The 22,717-nt window shown below is 36.5% G+C and overlaps 3 protein-coding genes across 47 annotated transcripts; 1 reads left to right on the plus strand and 2 right to left on the minus strand.

Annotated features, from left to right (window-relative positions):
• Positions 1 to 2,785: 2,785 nt before the first annotated feature.
• LOC133707511 (putative disease resistance protein RGA3) lies at positions 2,786 to 14,838 on the plus strand. Of its 45 annotated transcripts, none has more exons than XM_062133100.1 (22): positions 2,786 to 5,910; positions 6,034 to 6,163; positions 6,307 to 6,408; positions 6,855 to 7,148; positions 7,294 to 7,433; positions 7,669 to 7,739; positions 7,844 to 7,917; positions 8,082 to 8,171; positions 8,566 to 8,625; positions 8,765 to 8,857; positions 8,973 to 9,102; positions 9,248 to 9,388; positions 9,512 to 9,771; positions 10,004 to 10,048; positions 10,179 to 10,252; positions 10,951 to 11,052; positions 11,614 to 11,857; positions 13,304 to 13,428; positions 13,552 to 13,629; positions 13,723 to 13,822; positions 14,061 to 14,151; positions 14,284 to 14,838. In XM_062133100.1, exon 1 carries the CDS (start codon positions 2,963 to 2,965, stop codon positions 5,885 to 5,887), a length of 2,925 nt encoding a protein of 974 aa, XP_061989084.1. In that variant the 5' UTR covers positions 2,786 to 2,962; the 3' UTR covers positions 5,888 to 5,910; positions 6,034 to 6,163; positions 6,307 to 6,408; positions 6,855 to 7,148; positions 7,294 to 7,433; positions 7,669 to 7,739; positions 7,844 to 7,917; positions 8,082 to 8,171; positions 8,566 to 8,625; positions 8,765 to 8,857; positions 8,973 to 9,102; positions 9,248 to 9,388; positions 9,512 to 9,771; positions 10,004 to 10,048; positions 10,179 to 10,252; positions 10,951 to 11,052; positions 11,614 to 11,857; positions 13,304 to 13,428; positions 13,552 to 13,629; positions 13,723 to 13,822; positions 14,061 to 14,151; positions 14,284 to 14,838. The 45 variants fall into 45 exon arrangements, 42 of the variants coding, with proteins under 42 accessions (XP_061989084.1, XP_061989079.1, XP_061989094.1 ...); XM_062133095.1 differs by having other exon boundaries at positions 8,082 to 8,150; XM_062133110.1 differs by having other exon boundaries at positions 8,082 to 8,150; positions 8,768 to 8,857.
• Positions 14,839 to 16,246: 1,408 nt separating this feature from the next.
• LOC133707517 (ethylene-responsive transcription factor ERF022-like) lies at positions 16,247 to 16,881 on the minus strand. Its single transcript, XM_062133172.1, has one exon. It carries the CDS (start codon positions 16,879 to 16,881, stop codon positions 16,297 to 16,299), a length of 585 nt encoding a protein of 194 aa, XP_061989156.1. The 3' UTR covers positions 16,247 to 16,296.
• Positions 16,882 to 18,856: 1,975 nt separating this feature from the next.
• On the minus strand, positions 18,857 to 21,950 carry LOC133744376 (uncharacterized). The gene is made up of 5 exons (XM_062172497.1): positions 21,938 to 21,950; positions 21,517 to 21,815; positions 20,411 to 20,570; positions 20,012 to 20,112; positions 18,857 to 19,212 (listed from the first exon to the last, which is right to left on the minus strand). The coding sequence occupies exons 1-5, from the start codon at positions 21,948 to 21,950 to the stop codon at positions 19,195 to 19,197; spliced, it is 591 nt and encodes a 196-aa protein (XP_062028481.1). The 3' UTR covers positions 18,857 to 19,194.
• Positions 21,951 to 22,717: the final 767 nt, after the last annotated feature.

Raw genomic sequence — 22,717 nt, forward strand, 5'->3', positions numbered from 1 at the left:
CGGAGTTTCAGACCAGGTGAGCAGATCCGTGGTGGATGTATGGGGCTTTCTCACCGGAGTGCAAATTTCACTGTCAATTTTGTAACTTAATTCTCAGTTAAATTCTCATGCTCCCGTTGAAGAACTCTTCATCGTCCCTTCGCCAGTTTTCGGTACTCGTTCCTCATGATCTTGGACCAGTCTAGAATGCCCACCAACAACGCCACTGCCATCCCTCTGTTCCGGTCGCCGGCGTAAGAGCACTTGGACGAGGCGGACTTCTTTGCCTTGAGGAGACAACGCTGGAGCTCATCGCCGGCTTACGGTATTATGCATATCAGACCTCTGTTTTTGGGTTATTCTATCCTGGCATCATTGTAATTTGAGTCCTTGACCCAAAGCACCAAAATAGGCAAAAATCATCCCACTTACCCCAGCAAGCAAGAGATTTTTATTCTCACTAACCCATTTAAAATAAAATGACGATATTACCCTCGACCTAATTAAAAAACTATTTGTGCCACTCATCATCGTCCTCTCTCTCTTTCCTGAGTTTCCTCCCTCTCTCTCTGCAGACCGGCGACAGCTCTCTCTCTCTCTCTCATCCCTCTCCAATCCCGCGATATATCTCTCTCTCTCTCTGCAGACCGGTGGCATTTCTCTCTCTCACGCTCTCGGCTGGCGCTCTCATCCCACTCCGATCCGGGGACATCTCTCTCTCTCTCTCTCCCCGCCGCCATCTCCGATTAATGGACCTCCGCCACTGGAAACTGAGTTTTTTCGGAGCGGTCTGTTTGGTTTTGTGAGGGTTTTTTTTTTTTTTTTTTTTGTAATGGGGGCAGAAGGCCCAGAAATAAAAAAAATAAAAAAAAAGGTTTTATTATGGGGCAATAGACGTCTTTTGCCCCCCAATAGACGTCTGATAAAAGTCTATTGGAGGGTAATAGACGTTTACTGGGGGCAATAAATATTTTGAATTGATGTAATCTCTTCGTTTTTTTCCTTAATTAAAGTTTTATTTGTCTAATTTTCCGGCAATTGAAAGTTATATTGGGGGGCAATAGACGTCTATTGGAGGCAATAAACCTTTCCGGCGCGATCTATGAGATCTCCGACGACCTCTTTGGGGACGTCCGGCGAGGTTTTTAGAAAAGTCTGGTGGGTGGTGGCCGGTGACCCGAATCGGGCTGCTGGTGACGGGACTCCGGCAAAGTCTCCTGTGGTTTCTCTCTCTTCCATTTTTTTTTTTTTCTTTCTCTCTAAGTAACAAAGGGGTGATGATAAAATAGTCTTAAAAAAATAAAAAATAAAAAAATAACTTAATGAGGTATTAGAAAAGACTTCCTTAGAGTGTTTTGGGTAAGGGAGAATTAAAAAAACTTAATGGGGTAAAGTGAGAAAAAAATATCTAGAAATGGGGTAAATGGACAAAAACCCTTGTAATTTTAACGAAAAATTATTCCAATTTGTAATTGCGGATGAAACATCAGAGATTAAGCCTGCTTTATTTTCTTTGGGCCTGGGCTTCTTGGCCTTGTCCTTTTTTTAATCTTTGGTCTATTACTGGTATATAATTTTCTACGAAATAAAAACTACTGCTAAATTGCAATTGGAAAAGGAAAAAAAAAAACTATAGTATTATTATCTTTTAACAAACTCTAGATAAACAAATCATTTATAAAATATCAATAAAAACTGTAAAATTATTGTCAAAAAAAAAAAAAAAAAAACTATCCTTTTTGGTAAATATATTGGTTAAGTTGCCCTTACCTGGGCGCTACATGGCGGGTATACTAGATTCTTCTATCCGCTTACAATTGGCGGGTATAGTGATTCTTCAGTTTCTTTGATCATTCCAAATGATCCTTTGAGACGTGAAAACTGAATTGGTCTAGTTAGAGCAAGTGCAGCGGTTTGCACTTGACCGGGCATGGACAATGAAATGATGATGTGTTGCCCAGCTAAAGCTATTTTCAGCTTCCACCGGCCCAAGCTTCCCCAACCAAGAGTTGGCTTTGCATGACCAAGGGCAAATAAAAGGGCAAGGCCATGACTTTTTTCTTGCCCAAAGTCATGGAGCTGCCAGCACTGCAGGACAGGAGAACGTGGGTGACATCAGGAAGATGAGGAAAGAGACAGACGCGGCTTAATCCAAGGGTGGAAGACACAGACCAATCCAGAAGCGCCACGTGGCCGACCTGCAGCAGGATTTTGTCGCGTAGCGACATTGAGTGGGCGGCAGGACACTTGTCTCCTCACCGTTGGCTTCTTAAGTGATTTTGACTCCAACGGTCCTTTAATCTGGGCCGTTGGTTTCAATTGAAACAGTGATCCAACGGTAATGACCCAATACGAACTCCGATTTTTGCTATTTATAGAAAATTTTCAAAAATTTATAACTAATTCATACGAACTCCGATTTTTGCATTCCACATATGCACGAACTCGTATCGACGATCTCTATAACTTTCATGAAGGAAGTTTTTCCAAATTATGTATGTGTAAAAAGTCGATTTTCAATGAACAGTTAAAAAATATAATAATGAACAGTCTTGACCGGTCAAGAAAAAAAATGGGTGCAAACCTATGTCCAGTGACAGTGAATAGTAACTTGACTGGTCGAATTCTTGACTTCTTGACTTTGTCTTTTCTTAACTACGGGTGCACTTGCTCTTAGTGTTAGTGAGGTACAGCTGGAGAGTGAGAAATTGCTATAATTAAAAGTGGGGCCGCACTAGAATAGATGGGCCTAGGGCCATATATATTTCGTTAGAGCAAAACCATAGAATTGGCACGACACGGATGAGGATGAGGATCACATACAAGTGGACTGTGTTCTGCGGACTGTGGAGCCATAAAGATGACAAAGTGATGGTGTCCCTATGTTAACGAACTGGGTAGAAGAAACGAGATACATAGCTTTACTCTAGCTTGCTTTCGCTGTTTCCACTAATCGTGAATCAATCTCCAACTCGTTGAAGAAATGGCCGAGGCACTCGTCAACCTCCTTGTTGAACAATTGGGTTCAGTTGTTTACCACCATACAAGTGAAGGGGTGAAACTGGTTTTGAATGCTAAGGAGGACGTTGACAAGTTCAGAAGCATTCTCATACTTATCCAGAATGTGCTTCAAGATGCCGAGAAGAAGCAAGTGGAGGATCCCGCGGTGAGAGACTGGTTGGATAAGCTCAAAGACGTGTCGTACAAGATGGATGACGTGCTGGACGCTTGGAACACCGAAATTGGGAAACAAGAAACACAAGGTTCTGATGCGGAGGTACGTTTCTCATTTCGTTCCAATTGCTTTTGTCTTGCCCGATTGAATGAGGTAACTCGTCGTTATAAGATTGGTAGAGCAATAAAAGATCTGAATGCAGAGTTAACTAAGATTGACGTTGACAAAAACCAGTTTAGCTTTCAATCCACCATGCATGCTGCTGCAGTTAATGTTGAACAACCTAATCCACGATCTTTTACTTCATCTTTCGTTGATATATCGACCACATTTGGGCGACAAGTTCAAAAAGACAGGCTGGTGACTGAGTTGTTAAGGCCAAGGGAAGGGAGGCCCGGCCTTGTCATCCCCATTGTAGGGATGGGAGGATTGGGGAAAACAACTTTTGCCCAATTAGTCTTTAACGATGCACAAGTTCAAGCCCATTTTGATCTCAAAGCATGGGTTTGTGTCTCAGACCCTTTTGATGTCATCAAGATTGCAAAAGCAATCTTTAGGCAACTCGGTGGTACTCGAGTTACTTCAGACGAGTTGCAAACTATATTAGATGATATTCAAAATCTTGTCAAGAAAAAAGAGGATGAAAAGGAAAAGAAGATCCTTCTTGTCCTAGACGACGTGTGGACCGAAGACGACAGAGAGTGGGATAGTTTAAAATTACAAGTATTAATGCAAAGTTGTGCTAAAGGCAGTAGAGTTTTGGTGACCACTCGAAAGCAGGAGGTTGCTCGAATTATGAAAGCAACCAGTGACATGATCATTTTGGAGAAGCTGAGTCCGGAAGATTCTTTGAAACTATTCTATAATGTTGCATTTTTGGATAGGGAACAAGATAAGTCCAACGAGGGGTTTGGAAATATTGCTGAGAAAATTGTTAGAAAATGTGACGGTTTGCCTCTCGTTCTGAAGACTTTAGGTTGTCTCCTATTGTATAAGCAAACAATTGGAGAATGGGAAGAAGTTCTCAACAGTGAGATATGGAAGGTAAAAGTGGTTCAAGAAGAAGTTTTTCGACCATTATTACTCAGTTATTATGATTTGGCTCTAGAGATTAAGAGTTGCCTTCTATATTGTGCTACTTATCCCAAAGATTTTGAGTACAAAAAAGAAATTCTTATCGAGCAGTGGATGTCACAAGGCTATTTGAATGTTGGAGAAAACAAAGAAGAGGCAACACAAGGTAGAGAAGTTTTTACTAAGTTAGTAATGCGATGTTTCTTTCAAGATTTCAGGCAAGATGCACTTACTAAGGAAATTATAGGCTGCAAAATCCATGATACTGTGCATGATTTTGTACAATATCTTACCCAGAATGAGTGTCTTACTATGGAGGCTACGGGTACCCATGGAACAGAGACATCGAGTGCAAATGACAGGGTTCGCCATTTGACCTTAATGTCAGCACCCGAGCGTCCATTTCCATCGTTTATATCAAACTTAGTGAATAGAAAAATTTTGCGTACCCTGGCAACTTTTGGTTCAAGAATTACTGCCATAGACTCGGATTTGATTTCACAGTTGAAATGCCTGAGGACCTTGAATTTGAGTCGCAACAAGATCTGGCAGTTGCCAGAGGAGATTGGTGATTTGACACATTTGAGATATCTTGATTTGTCTCATAATGGTACTTTGAGCAGATTACCCGAAAGAGTGTGTAACTTGTACAATTTGCAAACTTTGAGGCTTAATGGCTGCCGGTATCTTGAAGAGTTGCCGGACAATATGGGGAAGTTGATTAACTTGAAGCACCTTCATGTTGATTGTGGGCTGAAGTACTTACCAAAAGGGATTAGGCGTATAAGGAATTTGCGAACACTAGACGGGGGCACTTCTGTTTATTGTAGTGAAGATGCCAAAGCATTGACATTCGGAGATCTGAGAATGATGAATCAGCTTCGCCGTCTTGACATCCGTATTGAATCAAGGGTTTGGGAAAATGCTGCAAGTGAGGCCGAGAAAGCAGAATTGAATCAAAAACTTCATCTTTCTTATTTAAAACTTTCTCTACATGAAAATGCTGCAAGGGTTTGGGAAAATGCTGCAAGTGATGGCCGAGTAATGAATGCCTTGCGACCACATGAAAATTTGGACTCTTTGGTAATTTGGAAGTATCATGGCCCCACCTGGCCCAATTGGATGACGACGTCGTATTTAACCAGATTGACAGTCTTTCATCTTTGTGACAGCAACTCCTCTGTTTTGCCTCCTCTCGGGAAACTGCCGTCCCTTAAAGTAGTAAAGCTAGTGCGCATGAATTATCTGGACATGTCTCGTCTGAAAGAGATCGGAGCTGAATTTTACGGAGTAGAAGAAGAAACATCATCATCATCCTTCCCCAGTTTGGAAACACTCTTTCTTGGCTGCTTGCTGAGTTTAGAAAAGTGGGAATTAGGTGGAAAGGCAGAAGAGGGTTCTTCTAATTCCCAAATGAAATCAATTTCAATAATGCCACGCCTTTCTTCCTTGCATATTGTGGAGTGTCCTGAACTAAAACAACTGCCAGACTTCCTCCTGCAAAATGCACCACTGCAGAATCTTCTCATCCGTCGTTGTAAGAGCCTTCCTGCCAGCCTTCCTGACGAGTTCATCTCTCGCATCCCAAACGTCACAATTAAAAATTCGGGAGTTGATCCCCTTTTCAAAGGAAGAGAAATAGATGCTGCAGAGTATTAATTTGCGGAAGCCAAACTATTCTGGTATGTAATTAATTGATAAATGTATATATATATATATATTCATGTACTCCTGCAGCGTATTTAGTTTTTTGATTGCAACCTGCAGAGCAAACTTTGTTTATTTATGTTCTTTGAAATCTTCAGGTAATCGCTATCCCCGACGTACTGACGTTACTTATAGTCGACCAAGTTAAAGATTTCAAGCACCCTATCGCAGGCTGTTCAAGCCTCAAGTTTGCAGTGGCTAGATTGCCCAAGACATGATGACACTTAGGTAGGATCAGACTCTAGTTGTATGCATCATTCTGGACTAGAGTTTCACACTTTTGTAGAATTCATTTTTTTGTATGCATCATTCTGGACTAGTATAAAATTCATTTTTTTGTAGAATCAAATCTTTCAAAAACTTATGTACAGGTAGCTTTAAGCATGACCGACTCATAATCACAATGAACCTTGAAGTTGTCCAACTGATCGATGGGGTTCTGCAAATGGAGCAAAGGTAGCAGAGAAACTAAGGTTTGAGAAAATTGCTTGTAATGTTAATATTGCACCTTCTTATTCAATCCTATGAGTATATATGCTGGTTTCTGGTTTCGTCTACTGTGCAAACATAAATTTGATTAGCTCCAACTTGAGAAATGAATTCCGTTTTGATCAACCCATTCTATGCAGTATCCATTTGACTGATTAATGTGCTTTTCATGATTCTGTCTAAATTATAGGTAATTTATCATTCTGTATCTGAAGTAACCCTTCATAAGAATTGAAAAAGCTTGATGAAAGCTAGGATTATAGTACACAGTTGCACCAATAAGTTAATGAAGGTTTCCAGTCGTGGACAACTCAATGAACTCTCATACTTGGGAGAGAACTCATGTGTCTATTCTATCTTCAAATTTATAGAACTTGGAATCTTATTTTTCTAGTTGTTGATGTCAACGTACCACTCTATAATGTTGCAGGTCCATCTATAATATCACAGGTTCCTTCTGTTATGGTCAGGACTGTCCCTTGAATGAGGATATGAACACAACGGCACCTCCATATCAAGAGGTTAAAAGTATCACAGCAATTGAGCATTATCAAGGGTGTTGGTTTTTAAGGCAGTGACAGAAGCCAAGAGCATACTCCACATTGAAGATCTTACTAGTTGCTTATGATACTTTTATTGCCTCTTCCAATAGTTCGGGCTCAGCATTCAACTCCTGCTCAAGGGCATTTGAATTCACACTTCTGGTTTCTTTCTTCACTTACAAGTAAGTTCAAAGGGTGCAATTATAACATGTAGGAAGTTAGTAATTGATGTTTCACGCTTCTCAAGTGTTTGGATGTGAAGCTATATGAAACCTAATGTGAAAATTATATGCAAAAGATTGTAATTTATCGTCATGAACTTTGCAGAAAATAGTGTAGATTCTAAAGTTTGCAGTTGCTGGAGTTCTCAAGACATGATGACACTCTGGTATTCCTTCTAGAAAAAAAAATCACCAAAAAGCAGAAGAACAGCATGACATGGGCTTTGTCAGCAGTGGAACACTAAGGTGTATATTTCTTCTATCACGAGGACCTGGTGACTTGTCCTATTAGTTTTAGGATTCACAATTTCTAAACTTTGTTCTAACTCCGAGAGATGACTTTGTTTCCTAAGGTCATTTATGCACTACAAGTCTTTTCCAATGCTCTGGATTCTTTAAGTTTCTGCATTTGAGATTAGGAGATGCTTATGTAAAATTTGATGCAAAACTATATAGAATTGTAATGATGATTTTTTGGCAGGTGAGACCTCAAAGTAGCAGTGGAGCAGCATAACATGATACTTGGGTAGTCCTTATCGCATGCAAAACTTTGTAAGTTACCTTCAATTACGGACCATGGAATTCATAATCTTGTAAGCCAATACAAACAAATTCTTCTGTTATGGATCTGATATAAATCAAAATCTACTGTGTAGGAAATGTAGAAGCATGGAGACTCCAAAACCGCATCGGAGTTGTCAAGCTGGTGATTAATCATTAATGAGATGAGGTACTACAAACTATAAACTAGACATACCTTTGTATCACCATGCAAGGTTTATATGTGTTTGTGGTGTGGCTGGCATTTTACTTGCATTGCATTTTTTATATGGTGTCAACATTATTTCTATATGTCCTGTGATTTCCTTATCAATTAGTAATTGATCAACACAGTCTATGCAGGTGGGATGTTAAGCAGATATAAACACTTCTCTTGACTTCTCGTATGCGTTTGACTCGTTGGTAGTTTCTTACATACATTAAGTAATTTATCACCATCATCTGAAATGATCCTATGCAATAGTTTTTAGAGTGCTTTTAGTTGATAGTTACTAAATTCTAATATCACTAGTTTCCTATCTAACTTCCTTTGCATCAGAAGAGTGGATTTGCCCGCAAGGTCTGAATTGAATTTATCTTCAAGTTTCCATCAACTCACCTGAAGGCAACATAAGGTTGTTTCACACACACACTCTTTAGTTCCTCTCCTCCATGCATAAAAATGCCTTGGAGAAATGCTTCTTTGACCATCTATGCACACCACGTGTGTTTTCTTTAAGGGGGAAATTCTTCCTTTTTCTTTTGCTCTAGTTGTCAGAACATGCTTCAACTATAGGTTAAGGAATGAAATCCATATTGACTAACACATTTGATGCAGGAGTATTTTCGAAGCTTTCCTTTGCAGATATTGGCGTGACTTGGCTCTTAACTAGACGTGGTAGTAATTTGGCATCTGTATCTGAAGCATTTCTATATATGTAGCAGTTGAAGCTTGAATTTGCACTTGGTAGTTCTTGTATTCTAATGTTTCAAAATTCAGTATCTAATTTACATTGCATTTGATTTTCTTGCCTTAGTAGCGGAAGCTTTTTGTTCCATGAAAAAGATGGAAGTGCAGAATGACCCATATCTCATTCGGTCTACTGTTAAGTTTCCAAATGTTCCCTGAGGTTTGTTGTTTTGTTCTAATATTGATACTTTTATTAATTTTTATTTTGAATGTTCATTTTAGAAAAAAAAAAAAATGATGCCTAAAGAAATGCTTATATGGTTGTTATTTCGCAGAAATTTGGCCCTGCCTTGACAGAGAATCAAATTTAGCATAACTGGAGAAGCAGCATATATATCATAGTGGTAACAAATTTGCTTTAAATTGAACAACATGGAGTTTCACTTTTCCCCCCTCTTTAGTAAGGTATATTTTTCAGATTTTACACTACTAGACCTTCACGTGTCTAATTTAAACTGCCACTACGAAAAACAGCTCGAAGTGAGTGATTAGAAACTACTAAGATATTTAGGGAATATAAATTAAACGTCCCTTGTGTCTGTATGACTAGAATAGAGATGCTGGTTGCTTAACTAGAGAAAATGAATTCTATGCAGGACCTGTCTGAAGCAGTGGTGCAGTAGCAAGTAGCAAGGAAAACAGTTTATGATTGTCATCCATTTGAACAGTGGATGAGGCTTACCTAAAGTAGGTAATATCTCAGTTGAAGGCTTGAAGTTCCACTTGCTATATATATTTTCAGATTCGAATTAATGTCACTATATAAATTTGGTATCTGATTTCCATGGATTTTCTTATCCTATTGGGGCTGAAGTTTATAGCATGGAAGAGAGGGCAAAGTGGATGTGACCCAAACTGATCTCATTCAAATTCACCAAAAGGACAAACGAGGTAGGGGATGTTCAATGAGACTTGCGGCTCAAAACAGCTTGGACATGGTGGAAACTGACTTGGAAATTCTGTTGGAGTCCAGTGGAATCAAATTCTAGAAAAAAGGAATCACAAAAAAGCGGAAGAACAGCATGACACGGACTTCGTCAGCAGTGGAAGCTGAAGTCCAAAAGGCAGAAAGGGGTATATTTCTTCTATCACAAGGACTTGGTGACTTGTTCTATTAGTTTTAGGATTCACACTTTCTAAACTTTTTTGTAACTCCGAAAGGTGACTTTGTTTCCTAAGGTCATGAATGCACTACAAGTCTTTTCCAATGCTCTGGATTCTTTAAGTTTCTGTATTTGAGACTAGGAGAAGCTTATGTAAAATTTGATGCAAACTATATAGATTTGTAATGATGATTTTTTGGCAGGTCAGACCTCAAAGTAGCAGTGGAGTAGCATAACATGACACTCAGGTAGTCTTTATCGCATGCAAAACTCTGTAAATTACCTTCAATTACGGACCATGGAATTCATAATCTTGTAAGCCAATACAAACAAATTCTTCTGCTATGGATCTGATATAAATCAAAATCTACTGTGTAGGAAATGTAGAAGCATAGAGACTCCAAAACCGCATCGGAGTTGTCAAGCTGGTGATTAATCATTAATGAGATGAGGTACTACAAACTATAAACTAGACATACCTTTGTATCACCATGCAAGGTTTATATGTGTTTGTGGTGTGGCTGGCATTTTACTTGCATTGCATTTTTTATATGGTGTCAACATTATTTCTAGATGTCCTGTGCTTTCCTTATCAATTTAATCAAGTGTTAAAACTTTGTTTGGATGGAGAGCGACTGCAGGTTGTGAGTTAAGTTGCAATTGCTAAACAAGGCATTTTGTTCTATATTTCCTATTAAATTATGTCTTCCTAAATTTGTCTTGTATTCATGTAGTTTACTTTAGATTATTCTACTCAATGTAACTCCATGATAACATTGAATTTCAAGGCACACATTCTGAATTTTGTGTTGGGGATTTTACTTTTCAACTGGTTCCTACAAAGCTGCGTCTTTAATTATTTGTATGTGCAATAAGACTGGTATGTTTCGACGTGTTCGAATATTACAGTCTCTTTCATCCTGTTAGATAGGAAGGCTGCTGTAACCTAGGGTCGTTGTTCTTGTTGGGTTGTTTGTGTAGCTCTGTGCCCTTGTAGACTTCTTGTCCTTTGACTGATTGGTGAGGTACTTAACATAGAGTTGTAATTTTTCATTTGTATCTGAGATGATGTAACAGTTTAAAGGCTTGAGTCATTTCTTGCAAGTTGTTAAATCTATAGTCACTAGTTTTGTTATGTACTTTGCATCAGATGGGATTTAGTGGCGTGAAAGAGAGGGACGAGTCTATATGACCAAAAGTCTCAATCAATTCGCTTCCACGTTCTGCCAATTAAGTCCAAAGGCCTTATGAGGTTGGTTGCCCTGTTTGAATCTCTATGTATACACTGCAGTAGTTCAGGTGTTCTTTCTAGTATTATTTCTAGAGAATTTCATGTAAGAATATAAAAAAAAAAAAAAAAATTAAAGTCACCTAATAAGATAAATGTTTTCAAAGATTTCTTTGTCTTTCAGTCAGGGAGTCAGGGCAAAACAAAAGAGTGTCCCAAGTTATGAAATCTCCAAATTCAAGATGAATGGTTATAACAAGATGGATGGTCATGGAAGAATCATTATTTGTTGATCTTAAAAATTGTCAACCATTGTTTTCAATTGGATGATTTGATTATAACAATAGCTGGTTGTATTTCTTCAATTAACAAGTAAGTCCAATGAGTGTAACTATTACTCTTTTAAGATTTCTGCTGTTATTGTGAAGTCTAATTTAAACATGTTTTACTGATTTGGAACACGGATAAAAACTTTTGCATCTGTTATAATGTTGTCCATTAATAGCTGTTCCCAGAGCTCAGAATTCTTGTAAATCTCCAGAATAGGATTATATACGACTTAGTCTGAAAAATACTTCTTGCCAGAAAATATTGCAAAGTCATGCTCATGCTCACCCCTCAAAGTTGCAGTGGCTGGTTTCCTCAAAACATGATGACTCTCCCATACTCCTCATGCTTTGCAATATGTCGCATTTCGTATACAATATATCTCCTATACACATATACCTTATGTATCTGGTGTATACAAAATATCAAACCAAGTTTATGAGCAGGCCAGGCTGATGCAGAAAGGAATTGAATTGGTGCTGGCAAGCTGATTAGTGCTATGGTAAGTGCTATGCCGATTTCTAATTCTTTGAATTACAAAACATAGATTTAAGGGGAAATTACTGGTCCCCCCTTTAACTTTTAGTGCGTCGACAGTTCAGTCCATGTTATTCCAATTTTAACAGATAACTCCCCAAACATTCAAATTTCACACAATTTGATCCAAAATTACCATTTTACCCCTCACTTATTTTTTTTATATATCTAATATATACACACACACACACACATATATATACATATATCTACATATACATACATACATACATACATATATATATATACACACACGCACACATACATTATATATACACACACACATATGTATAAAATTATACATATATTTATATATCTACATATACATATATGTATAAAATTATACATATATTTATATATCTACATATACATATACATATACATATACATATACATATACATATACATATACATATATAGATATACACACATTAGATATATAAAAGTTGTGAATTTTTTTTATAATATTATACATATATTTATATATCTACATATACATATATGTATAAAATTATACATATATTTATATATCTACATATACATATACATATACATATACATATACATATACATATATACACACATTAGATATATAAAAGTTGTGAATTTTTTTTATAATATGAAACATAAACATAGTATATAGACTTACCAAATACATAAACACATTAGATATATATATATACATACATATATATATATATATATATATATATAGATGTAGATATATATGTATATGTATATAGATATGTACATATACACATATATATATACACATATACATATCTATATACATATACATATATATCTACATCTATATATATATATATATATATATATATATATATATATATACATATCTATATACATATCTATATATATAGATATGTATATGTACATATCTATATACATATACATATATATCTACATCTATATATATATATATATCTGCATATGTATATGTACACACACACATATATACATATAAATATATATAAAAAGAGAGAGAGAAGAATAAAAATACACACACACACATATACATACATACATACATACATACATATATACTCACACACACACACACATATAAATATATATATATATATATATATATATATATATATATATAAAGAGAGAGAAGAATAAAAAATATATATACATACACACACACACACACACACACATATATATATACATATGTATAAAAGAGAGAGAGAGAAGAATAAAAAAAACAAAAAAAAATAAGTGAGGGGTAAAATGGTAATTTTGGATCAAATTGTGTGAAATTTGAATGTTTGGGGAGTTATCTGTTAAAATTGGAATAACAGGGACTGAACTGTCGACGCACCAAAAGTTAAAGGGGGGACCAGTAATTTTCCCTAGATTTAATTGCATCTTGGATCTTGATTGACAGATTTTGAGCTGCATTTTGGAATCTATTCGACTGACCAATGTAGGCGCTATTAGATTTACCTGGGTGTTCAAACCCACCTCAAGTTTTCAGTTGCTGGATATATCCCAAGACATGGTGAACCTCAGGTATAATCAAACTTTAGTTATATCACTTGTCTGCATCTTTCCGAACAAAAATTTCGAACCTGAGTTATGTAGTATAGACTTCATTTTCTTGTAGAATAAAATCTTACTAACATTTATGTACAGGCTAAACTGAAGCATAACTGACTCAGAATAGTTGTCCAGTTGGCAGCTGATTAATGAGGTTCTACAAATGGAGCACAGGTAACAGAGAAACTGAGGTTTGGGCTAATATTATGAAATAATGTTAACGTTGCACCTTCTTACTGCAATCCTATGACTACATATGCTATGCAGGAGGATTGTCAAGCAGTGATACACCATTTCGGAAATTGTCTTGCATCGTTGCATCCATTTGACTATTGATGTGCTTTTCACAATTCTGCCAGAAGTATAGGTAAGGAGAGTTTAAAACTGATAAATGCTCCTTTTATAATGCACAGTTGTACTATTAAGATATGAAGGTTTCCATGTGTGAACAATTTAATGAACTCTCATATTTGCAACTTGATGAACCTAATTTGGGAGAAAACTCGTGTCTATTGTATCTTTGAATTTGTAGTGCAACCTAATTTGAAAGATGCTGATTGCTTAACAATGAATTTCATCTTGATCAACACATGCATTTTATGTAGGACTTGTCTGAAGAAGTGATGCACTAGCAAAGGAGAACTGTCTAGTATTCTTTCATCCATTTGATCAGTGGATGAGGATTACCTAAACTAGGTAATATCGCATTTGAACATTTGAATTTCCACCTGCAAGCTAGTTTTCGTATTCAAATTAATGTCACTAGATTAATTCAGTATATGATTTCCATCGATTTTCTTATCCTATAGGGGCTGAAACTTTTTGCAGCTTGGAAGAGGGGAAGAGTGGATGTGACCCAAACCGAGCTGATTCAAATTCAACCAAAGGACAAATGATCTAGGGGATGTTCAATGAGGGTTGCAGCTCAAAATATCTTGGACATGGTGAAATCCTGATTGAAGTGGAATCCTGTTGAATCTAGTGGAACTAAATTCAGGAGAAGATTCACAACTGAGAGGAACAGCATGTCACGGGCTTAGTCAAGCTAAAGTCCCAAAGGCTGCAAGGTTTTAATTTCTTCTTTCACAAGGACAGGGGACTTATTCTAGTAGTACTAGGATTGTGAAGAACCTATAGATTATTTAGGAAGAGATGCTTCCCTAAGAGATTTTACTTTGAGAGGAATGCTTGTGAGGTTTTTCTTGGGTGTAACTGGGGCTCTCTATTGAGAGGGGTTGAGAGGAGTGAGATTACCTAGAGTGGTTTATGATTGTAACCTTCTTTATTAGTTGATTCATCATCATTATGGTCGCCCGAGGATGTAGGCAATTTGGCCGAACCTCGTTAAATTATTGTGTTATTGTCATGTGTTGTTTTTGCTTGCATCCAACTTTTTTGAAAAGGTTGCTTGCATCCAACTTGACCAATTTGAATAAGTTGAACTGAGGGCACCTAAGGACCAATCTAAAGAATGTGCCCAATATATGCCTGTTTCTTAAGGATATTGGAATTTTTCAGTTCGCAAAGAAAATGAAACCTAATGAGGTAAGAAATCAAAGATTTAATCCCACTATACGTGTTCTCATTTCTGGTAATATAATGTGACCTGACAAGCTAACTTGGTAAGGTCTACTATATTAACAGACTTTAACATTGCTAATCTTGCCCTTTGCTGTATATCCTCGTTTAATGGGTTTGGGTATACTTTTTCTCCAAAGGCTGTGCAAGTTTGTTGAAAAGAAATGTTTCCTTTAAAAGGGGTGTGTACACAGCTATTTTGGGATATGCAGTCAGCAATGAGAAAGGAGATTGCGAGTCATACTGTAGATGAGATATGGCTTCTCCTGGATGTCTTGGATTTTTTTCTTTTTGTTTCCTATCATACATGGACAGTGCGGGGGAGAGAATGTAGGAGAAGGCGAGACACTTCATTCTCCAAAGCAAAATATGAACCATAAATGCCAATAGAGAGAGGTGGGCTGACATTGCAAACTATACACTCCCCCACCGCCGGTGGTTGTTGGGGTGGTTTAGTTAAGAAGACCCAATTTGTCTCTAATACTGATGACTGAAAATTGATCTGAAGACAAGTCACGGGCATCAAGTGAAACTTATCATCCAAAAATTAAAATCGGCCAGTAGATCAGTCACTTGGTTTCCTTCTCAAAAGATATGTGAAAGACGACAGAAATTTGATATTGACTCTTCCAGTTGGCAAAGTGCTGTGTTGTTTTACCTTTATCTTTAAGTAGGTTTTTAGTTTTTACTTCTCAAAAAAAAAAAAATAAAAAAAAAATAAAAAAAAAAAAAAAACTATTCTTCTCCGCCAGTAGCTACCAAGGCACCAAATGAGGATATGTAACAAATGAAATCGACATCGAAGAAGAGAGGAGTTTAATTTGTGTCATAAGTTTCCAACTTTGAAATCAAGCAAGTTCGATTATCATAATCACCACCATCATCTCTACGTCTATAAAACCAATATTATCTAGTAAGGGAAGACGAAAAAACGTCAACGACGTACGCTCTAAAATCTTTATAAACTCCATCATAATCGTCATTCTTTTTTCCAAACACCATCTGTGTCTAGTTTTCACCAACTCGATCATGATGGGAAGCTGCAAATTAACCTCTCATAAATTCTTGGATTGGAATCGATCAAATTACTCTTACGAATTGGAAATCCTAGAAACTACCATCAACTGATCGAGTAGTATACAACTAAAACATAGATTAACATTATTTTGTCTATGTTTTGAATGAATCTGTTGAATATATATATATTGTAGCGAGTTAATTGGCTAGTTACTACATTATCATTTATATGTGAAAAGTACTAAACTAGGAGTCCCAAATGGACTGATGCTGCAAACCATCATCATGATCATCATAGAAACCCATAGACGATGGCATGTCCTCCCCAAAAAACAAAGCCTCATCACGATGAGACATGTACATGTACTGCATCCACATCTTAGGCGAGTCTAATGGCGACTCATTAATCGCCTGAATTTGAGTCGGCGACAGTCCCACCGTCACCGGCGCCGCGCCACCACTCGAGCCACCAGCCACCTCCGTCGAAACCGACCCCATTGGCAGTCTCCTAAACCTCATTGCCGCCTCTTGAGCCGCCAACTGCACGTCCGAGGGACTCGAACTGGCTGGCCTCGGAAGACTATCAACCATTTCAGGAAAGTTAAGCAGGATCCCTGGTCCTCTGAGGTGCAATGCCGCCGCATCGTAGGCGGCAGCGGCCATTTCGGGGGCCTCGTAGCTTCCTAGCCATATCCGGGTTTTCTTTCCCGGTTCCCGGATTTCGGACACCCACTTACCCCATTTTCGCTTGCGTACACCTCTGTACTTGACTGCAGGCTCGTGTACTCCCTCCATATCTGCCCGGAGGGTTTGATTAATTTCTTGGGTCATGTACGAGGTTTGATTCTGAGGAAGAAGAGAGGAGATTCAGTGTGTGGAAACGAAGGGGTTTCAGTAAGAATTTGTTTAGTGTCTGAGTGGGGTTATATATGATTGTTTTTGTATGCATCGGTGATTATTATAGAATTATTATGAGAGGAGGTGGAGTGAGCTTCCATGTAGTTACGTTAAGTGGGAAGATGCTGGCAATTTCAACATGTGCATGATCAATCATTCTTGAATTTTGAAAGAAGCAATCACATCACGCCACGTGGTTATGTTACGTACACTGTGCTTCCATAGGAGAAGCTGGGGATAATGATAATCATTTAGCTATCGCAACATCAGAAACCAGTCCAATATGAATACAGGATCATACACCCTCCATTTGCAATCCTTATGGTCATTTCTAGCTGTTGAATACATATTACATAATACTGAATTAGTCATCTACCATTAATTAATTTAGAAATTCATATATAATGCTTTTAACTATACGTACAAATTATATTACACTTAACAGAATAACTCTTTTTTAATTACTTTATCGGTCAAAATATACACTTTTCTTTTTCTTTCTCTTTATGTGTAATTTTGATCGCAATTATTATATATTTTTAAATTTTTATTTAATAATTATTTTTGTAAACAAAATCAAATTGATGATTATTTAATCATTAATTTGCATATACAAGAAGATATGTTTTATCAAATAAAATTGAAATGGGACTAGAATAGTACTCAAAAGAATAAGGGAATTCATGATTTGGATTCAAGATGGGAAGACTTACACCTATCTAAAAATGTAAAGGTACACACACGTGTATGCTGTATGCATGACTAATATCTTATTATTACGAATCAAATATGAAATAATTATTATATAGGTCTACAATGTGAACGAAGCTAATTAATTTTGGTCTCATGAGGTCAACCGGTCAAACCGACTTCACTATTTTCAGTCAAAATAGTTTCCAAAAGTGAAACAGCTGTATCGCTAGCTTGTTTAGGAAAAAGCAGCTTCCGTTTTGTCACCGTTACCTCACCAAACAAACATTGAAATTGAAATGCATGAAGTCGACTTCTCGAGAATTTGACTCCATCCCCTGCAATTATTGCACCACCGTCCTTCGCCGTACTACGTCCTCCAAAATCGTACAGTTTGCGTGTTGCTGATAATGAAGGTACTCTCCGAATCACTGACAGAGTTTTTGTTTATCTTTTGTGTCGACATGTACTACTACACAAGTACTGAGAGATCTAAAGAAGCACGTCGACAGTCGCTGTCTCATTGAATTAGCTCATTATCTGGGACACACTATTGCAAACAATAACTAATCTAACGGCTCTTACGTCTAAAGTTTCAAGACTTCAAAATATTGAACTTTCACTAGAGACACAATCACATAATGTATCGATACATTATATATGGATACATTAAGTAGACTAGTTTAAAGTATAGGTAGACTATCTCAATTCAGATATAAACTAAACTAATTTGAGATCAAATCAAGCTGGTTTACTAATTAATACACAGATCAATCTACCTCTATTACTTGATGAATCTTTACATTAATATACTGTAGAACTTTCCATCACATTGTTACAAAATAATGAAGAACATTTTCTAATGAGACCGTTCCTTTAAATATTATAATTACCGAGCACCGGGATTTCATATTTAGATGTCAATGGTCATATCTCGCCAAACTGACAGATTTTAATTGATTGTTACTTCATTTTGCAAGCAAAACCTAAAGTCATCACGTCTAATTAGACAATAATTTGAGTATAATTTTACCTAATTACAATACATCGGAATGCCATTATGCGTAAACCTTAACAGTTGGTCTTTAGTATCCTTATCGATTTGAATGAATGTCTAAATAAAAGTTCTACATCATCACTTGGACGATTGCATGACTGCAGGGTATAAGAGCCTCATATATTCTCCAACACATTGACAATATTGATTGGTACTTGGAAATTAGAATAGCAAACTAGGGTTGATGCCCGCGCGATGCTGTGGTTATATCATTTATGCATTGTAAGACAACAATTACAAACATTAGATGTATTATATAACGGAAGATGGTATTGTTTTACCGATTCCAAAATCTGGTATCTTGACCAGATGTGTATTTACAAATTTCAAATAAGAGATGCTAACCAACTACTTTAGCAAAATATGATTAGACTCGAGCAAAAATTTTATATGTTTGCAGTTAGAACCAACTACTTTACATTAACTCCTTAGAAGTGTCCTCAGTTGATTCTGTCATGTCAGTTGCATAATTGGCGGCAGGAAACAGCTCGTTTGGCATCTCATTTGAGGAGCTGTCGCTGGATGTCATAAATAATGATATCAATATGGAAGGGGAGTAAAGGATAAAATGCATATGTAAATAGCTGAATTGAAATGAGAGGTTCACATATCAGCATGAATGTAGTTTAACGTTTTATGAGCTTTGTTGAGATTAAGAATTTGATATAAGGTATTACCAAAAACAAACAGAATGACAACTATAAACAGACATGAATTGAATTGAAAGTAGTGGAATCTGGATGAATGTTTGAAGTTCTTGTTTATCTAAGTTTGTTTGTACTGCATCATCTAGTGATATTAGTCTTAATAGTTGTGAGGAAGAATGCATACAGGCATGTTGGCTCAGGGCTTAGTTCTTTTACAAATCATTTACATGAGACATAATGATCAGTGATCAATATGAAAACATAATCGATGCAGACCTAATTAAAGTCACAAAAAAAGGAGATAGAAGTTCAAATCAGATGATACGCAAGACAGAAAATCTTCAAGGAGCAAGCAAGGCAGAGACTTTGACATCAATATTCACTAACACAAATGATTCAAATCCAACATATTCAGCAGTGCACAAAAAAAAAAAAAAAAAAAAAAAAAAAAAAAAAAAAAATCAAAACCAAAGAGAGCTACAAATGCAAAGTTACCAATAATGTATGCTAAAGTGCGTGCAGGCATGAGTAATAAAACTGAGTTAAGAAACAGAAGCAAGCAAAGCAGATAGGAAAAAGTTGCCGCTGAGCACGGGAAGAAGGCATCTAAATCTAAACAGAAAGTCAACACGCAAAGTATAGATGGTTGTATAATAAGCAGGTAGCTTACTATGGATGTGTAAAATCTCACGCTTGCAACAACCCTACGCAATACCTCAGCTGATCTGAAGGAGTTAGCAGACCAGAGTTCGTCCTCATATTCCTCCTTTACTAAGGTTACTTAAAGGTCAGCGCATATACAAAGAATAGCTAGATAGCCAAGGCTTATTCTACAATCCTATGCATATTCCTTTCTAAGGTGCACTGATACTCATATAATTGGTTGCTATATATCCTAATATATCGAAAACAGCTAGCTAATATGCAGTCTATATGGATCAAAATACATATTCTGTACACAAAATGTTCTAGTTAGTTATTTTGCTTGGTCATATTGTCAGTAACTTGAAGAGCCTAGTGCTCAAGAAACAAAGCTCTAGTGCTCAAGAAAGCTCATGACCATATGTACCTTTAGCAGCTAGCAATTGAAGAGCCTGGGCTTTGAATCCCGAAAACTGAGAGACCTGAATCCCAAATGAAAAGGGGCAGACAGGATGTTGCAGTTGCTGGAAGTGTAGTAGCCCCTCCAGCTGCGAAATTGCACCCATTTCGGAAACTTGGCATGCCAACTGAATCCAAATAGGAGTAACAGTTGGAAGAAAATCAAATACACTCAACAAAAACTTTTGGACACTTCAGTTACAAAAAGGCTGCCTCAAATTACCAATCAAACAACTTGCAAAATAAATCCATAGCAAGAGCTGAACTAATTAGGATTATGCCTCAATTGAAGTTTTCCTAAATTACAGAGAACAGATTAAGTATTCATAAAATTGCTCCTTTGCATAGAATACACACATGCAGAGCTGAAAACAGATCTAGTAAGTCAATAACATCAAGCAGATAAAAAAAACACAGACCTTTACAGAAGATAAATCATTGCTTGCAAATATACAGTAAGGGAACACACAGAACATGGCATGATATTCATTCAACCAATCTATTTTAAGTTAGAAGTCAAATCAGCAGTGTATTATGTGGCCTAGATGTAATTTGACTAAGTCATTCTTATAATGACATTCATATAACTCAGAACTTCAACCACTTCTAGTAAATTGTCATCTGCACTATCTATTTGCAGAAATTTCCAACCAAAGGACCAAATGGTCAGAGACTGATCATTTTGAAATACTTGCAGATATAATCCAATAAGTTGAACTACCTTAATCAAAAATGGTTTTCCTGCCTCAGTCTTTATGAAAATACAACCCTAGAAATTTGAAAGGGCCAAGGAATGAAATCAGAAGGCCATGACATCAAAACATGAAAAAGGTAAGAATTTCAGCTCCAAAAGCACCAAAATTTTCAAGACAACAAACAAATCCCAAAGTTGATCGATAAAAACGTGAAATGATGAAATCCGAGAAAGAAAAAAAAAACCAAAAAACCAAATCAAATCAAATATAAGAGGGCATTCAGTCACCATATTATTTTCAGCAGGATTTGCTTCTTGCATGTTTATGACAATATCAGAAAGTGTTTTAAGCTAACAAAGAATGGAGTAAAAAATTAAACCTTGCAAAACTCTCCAGGCTGATGACGAATCCAATAGTAAATCAAAATGGAGCACAAATCACCTCTACCTCTCCCCTCTTTCTCCCACCACAATTCCACCGCAGCGACGAGAAAATCGAACACAGTTAACCTCCGAGTTAAAATTGCTGAGAAAATCGAACACACTATCTCTGTGGCGAAACCAAGCCCAAAACGAAAGAAAACAAATCGAAGCGACGGAAGAGACAAACGTTGAGGCGAGAGCAAACGGGGAAATGTACAGCACCAACACTGAGGGCAAAATCGTAAAGACACTACACCTAAGAGAATTATTGTTCACAAGCACAGTAAAAGGGTAGGTGAGCTTAGGAATTCAAACTTTTTTTTTTTTTTTTTTTTCTTGGGAAACAAAAACTTTCATATGATAAATTTAGCTTAGAACATTTCAAAATCATGACTTCGTCCCTATATGTAAGATTAGATTCAAGAAGAAAATAGAAAAACTTGTTCCTTTGCTTTGGGATGGAGATGATCGATGAGATAAAGGTCTTCTATTTTGCCTCCTCGCACTAATGCATTGGACAACAATGATATGATGATATTGGTGTGGGTGTGGATAGTGATTTGGATTTTTGGAGGAATGAAGTGCAATTATATTTTTAAGTACTTCATATTATTTATATATCTATACTATTATTAAATGAAGAGGTTTTGTTAGCTAAAATAAAAAATTTTAACTGAAAATATCTTAAGAGATTAAAATACTTTGAGAATTAATTAAATCACAAGGGCTATTACGACAATTACAAATTATATTTTTATTAATAAAAATAAATAAAATAAATCCTACAACCCATTTTTCTCTCCCACTAACTTCTCTCTGCAATAACCGTTTTCTTCCATTATCTTTTCTTTTTTATTTTCTGAAAATGGTGGTTCTAGTTGGACCTCCAAATTTGCTATTTTGACCTCCAAATTTGCTATTTGGACCTCCCATACTTAATACACCTCTAATTTACTTTTTAGAATAATTAAAAGGCTAAGTAGACCTCCTTATTTTTACCAAAACACCCTTGAATATAAGATACAACAATATGTTACTCCACTTTTTATCTCTATCTTCAACATGAGAAGAAGAATAAATCAAAATCACATGATATTGCTCTCTTATGAGTAGGTCTCTCCTCCACCAAAATTAACCAGAGGTTCTCGATCTTGATAT

Source organism: Rosa rugosa, chromosome 4, assembly GCF_958449725.1.
Source record: "Rosa rugosa chromosome 4, drRosRugo1.1, whole genome shotgun sequence".
Classification (NCBI taxonomy): domain Eukaryota; kingdom Viridiplantae; phylum Streptophyta; class Magnoliopsida; order Rosales; family Rosaceae; genus Rosa; species Rosa rugosa.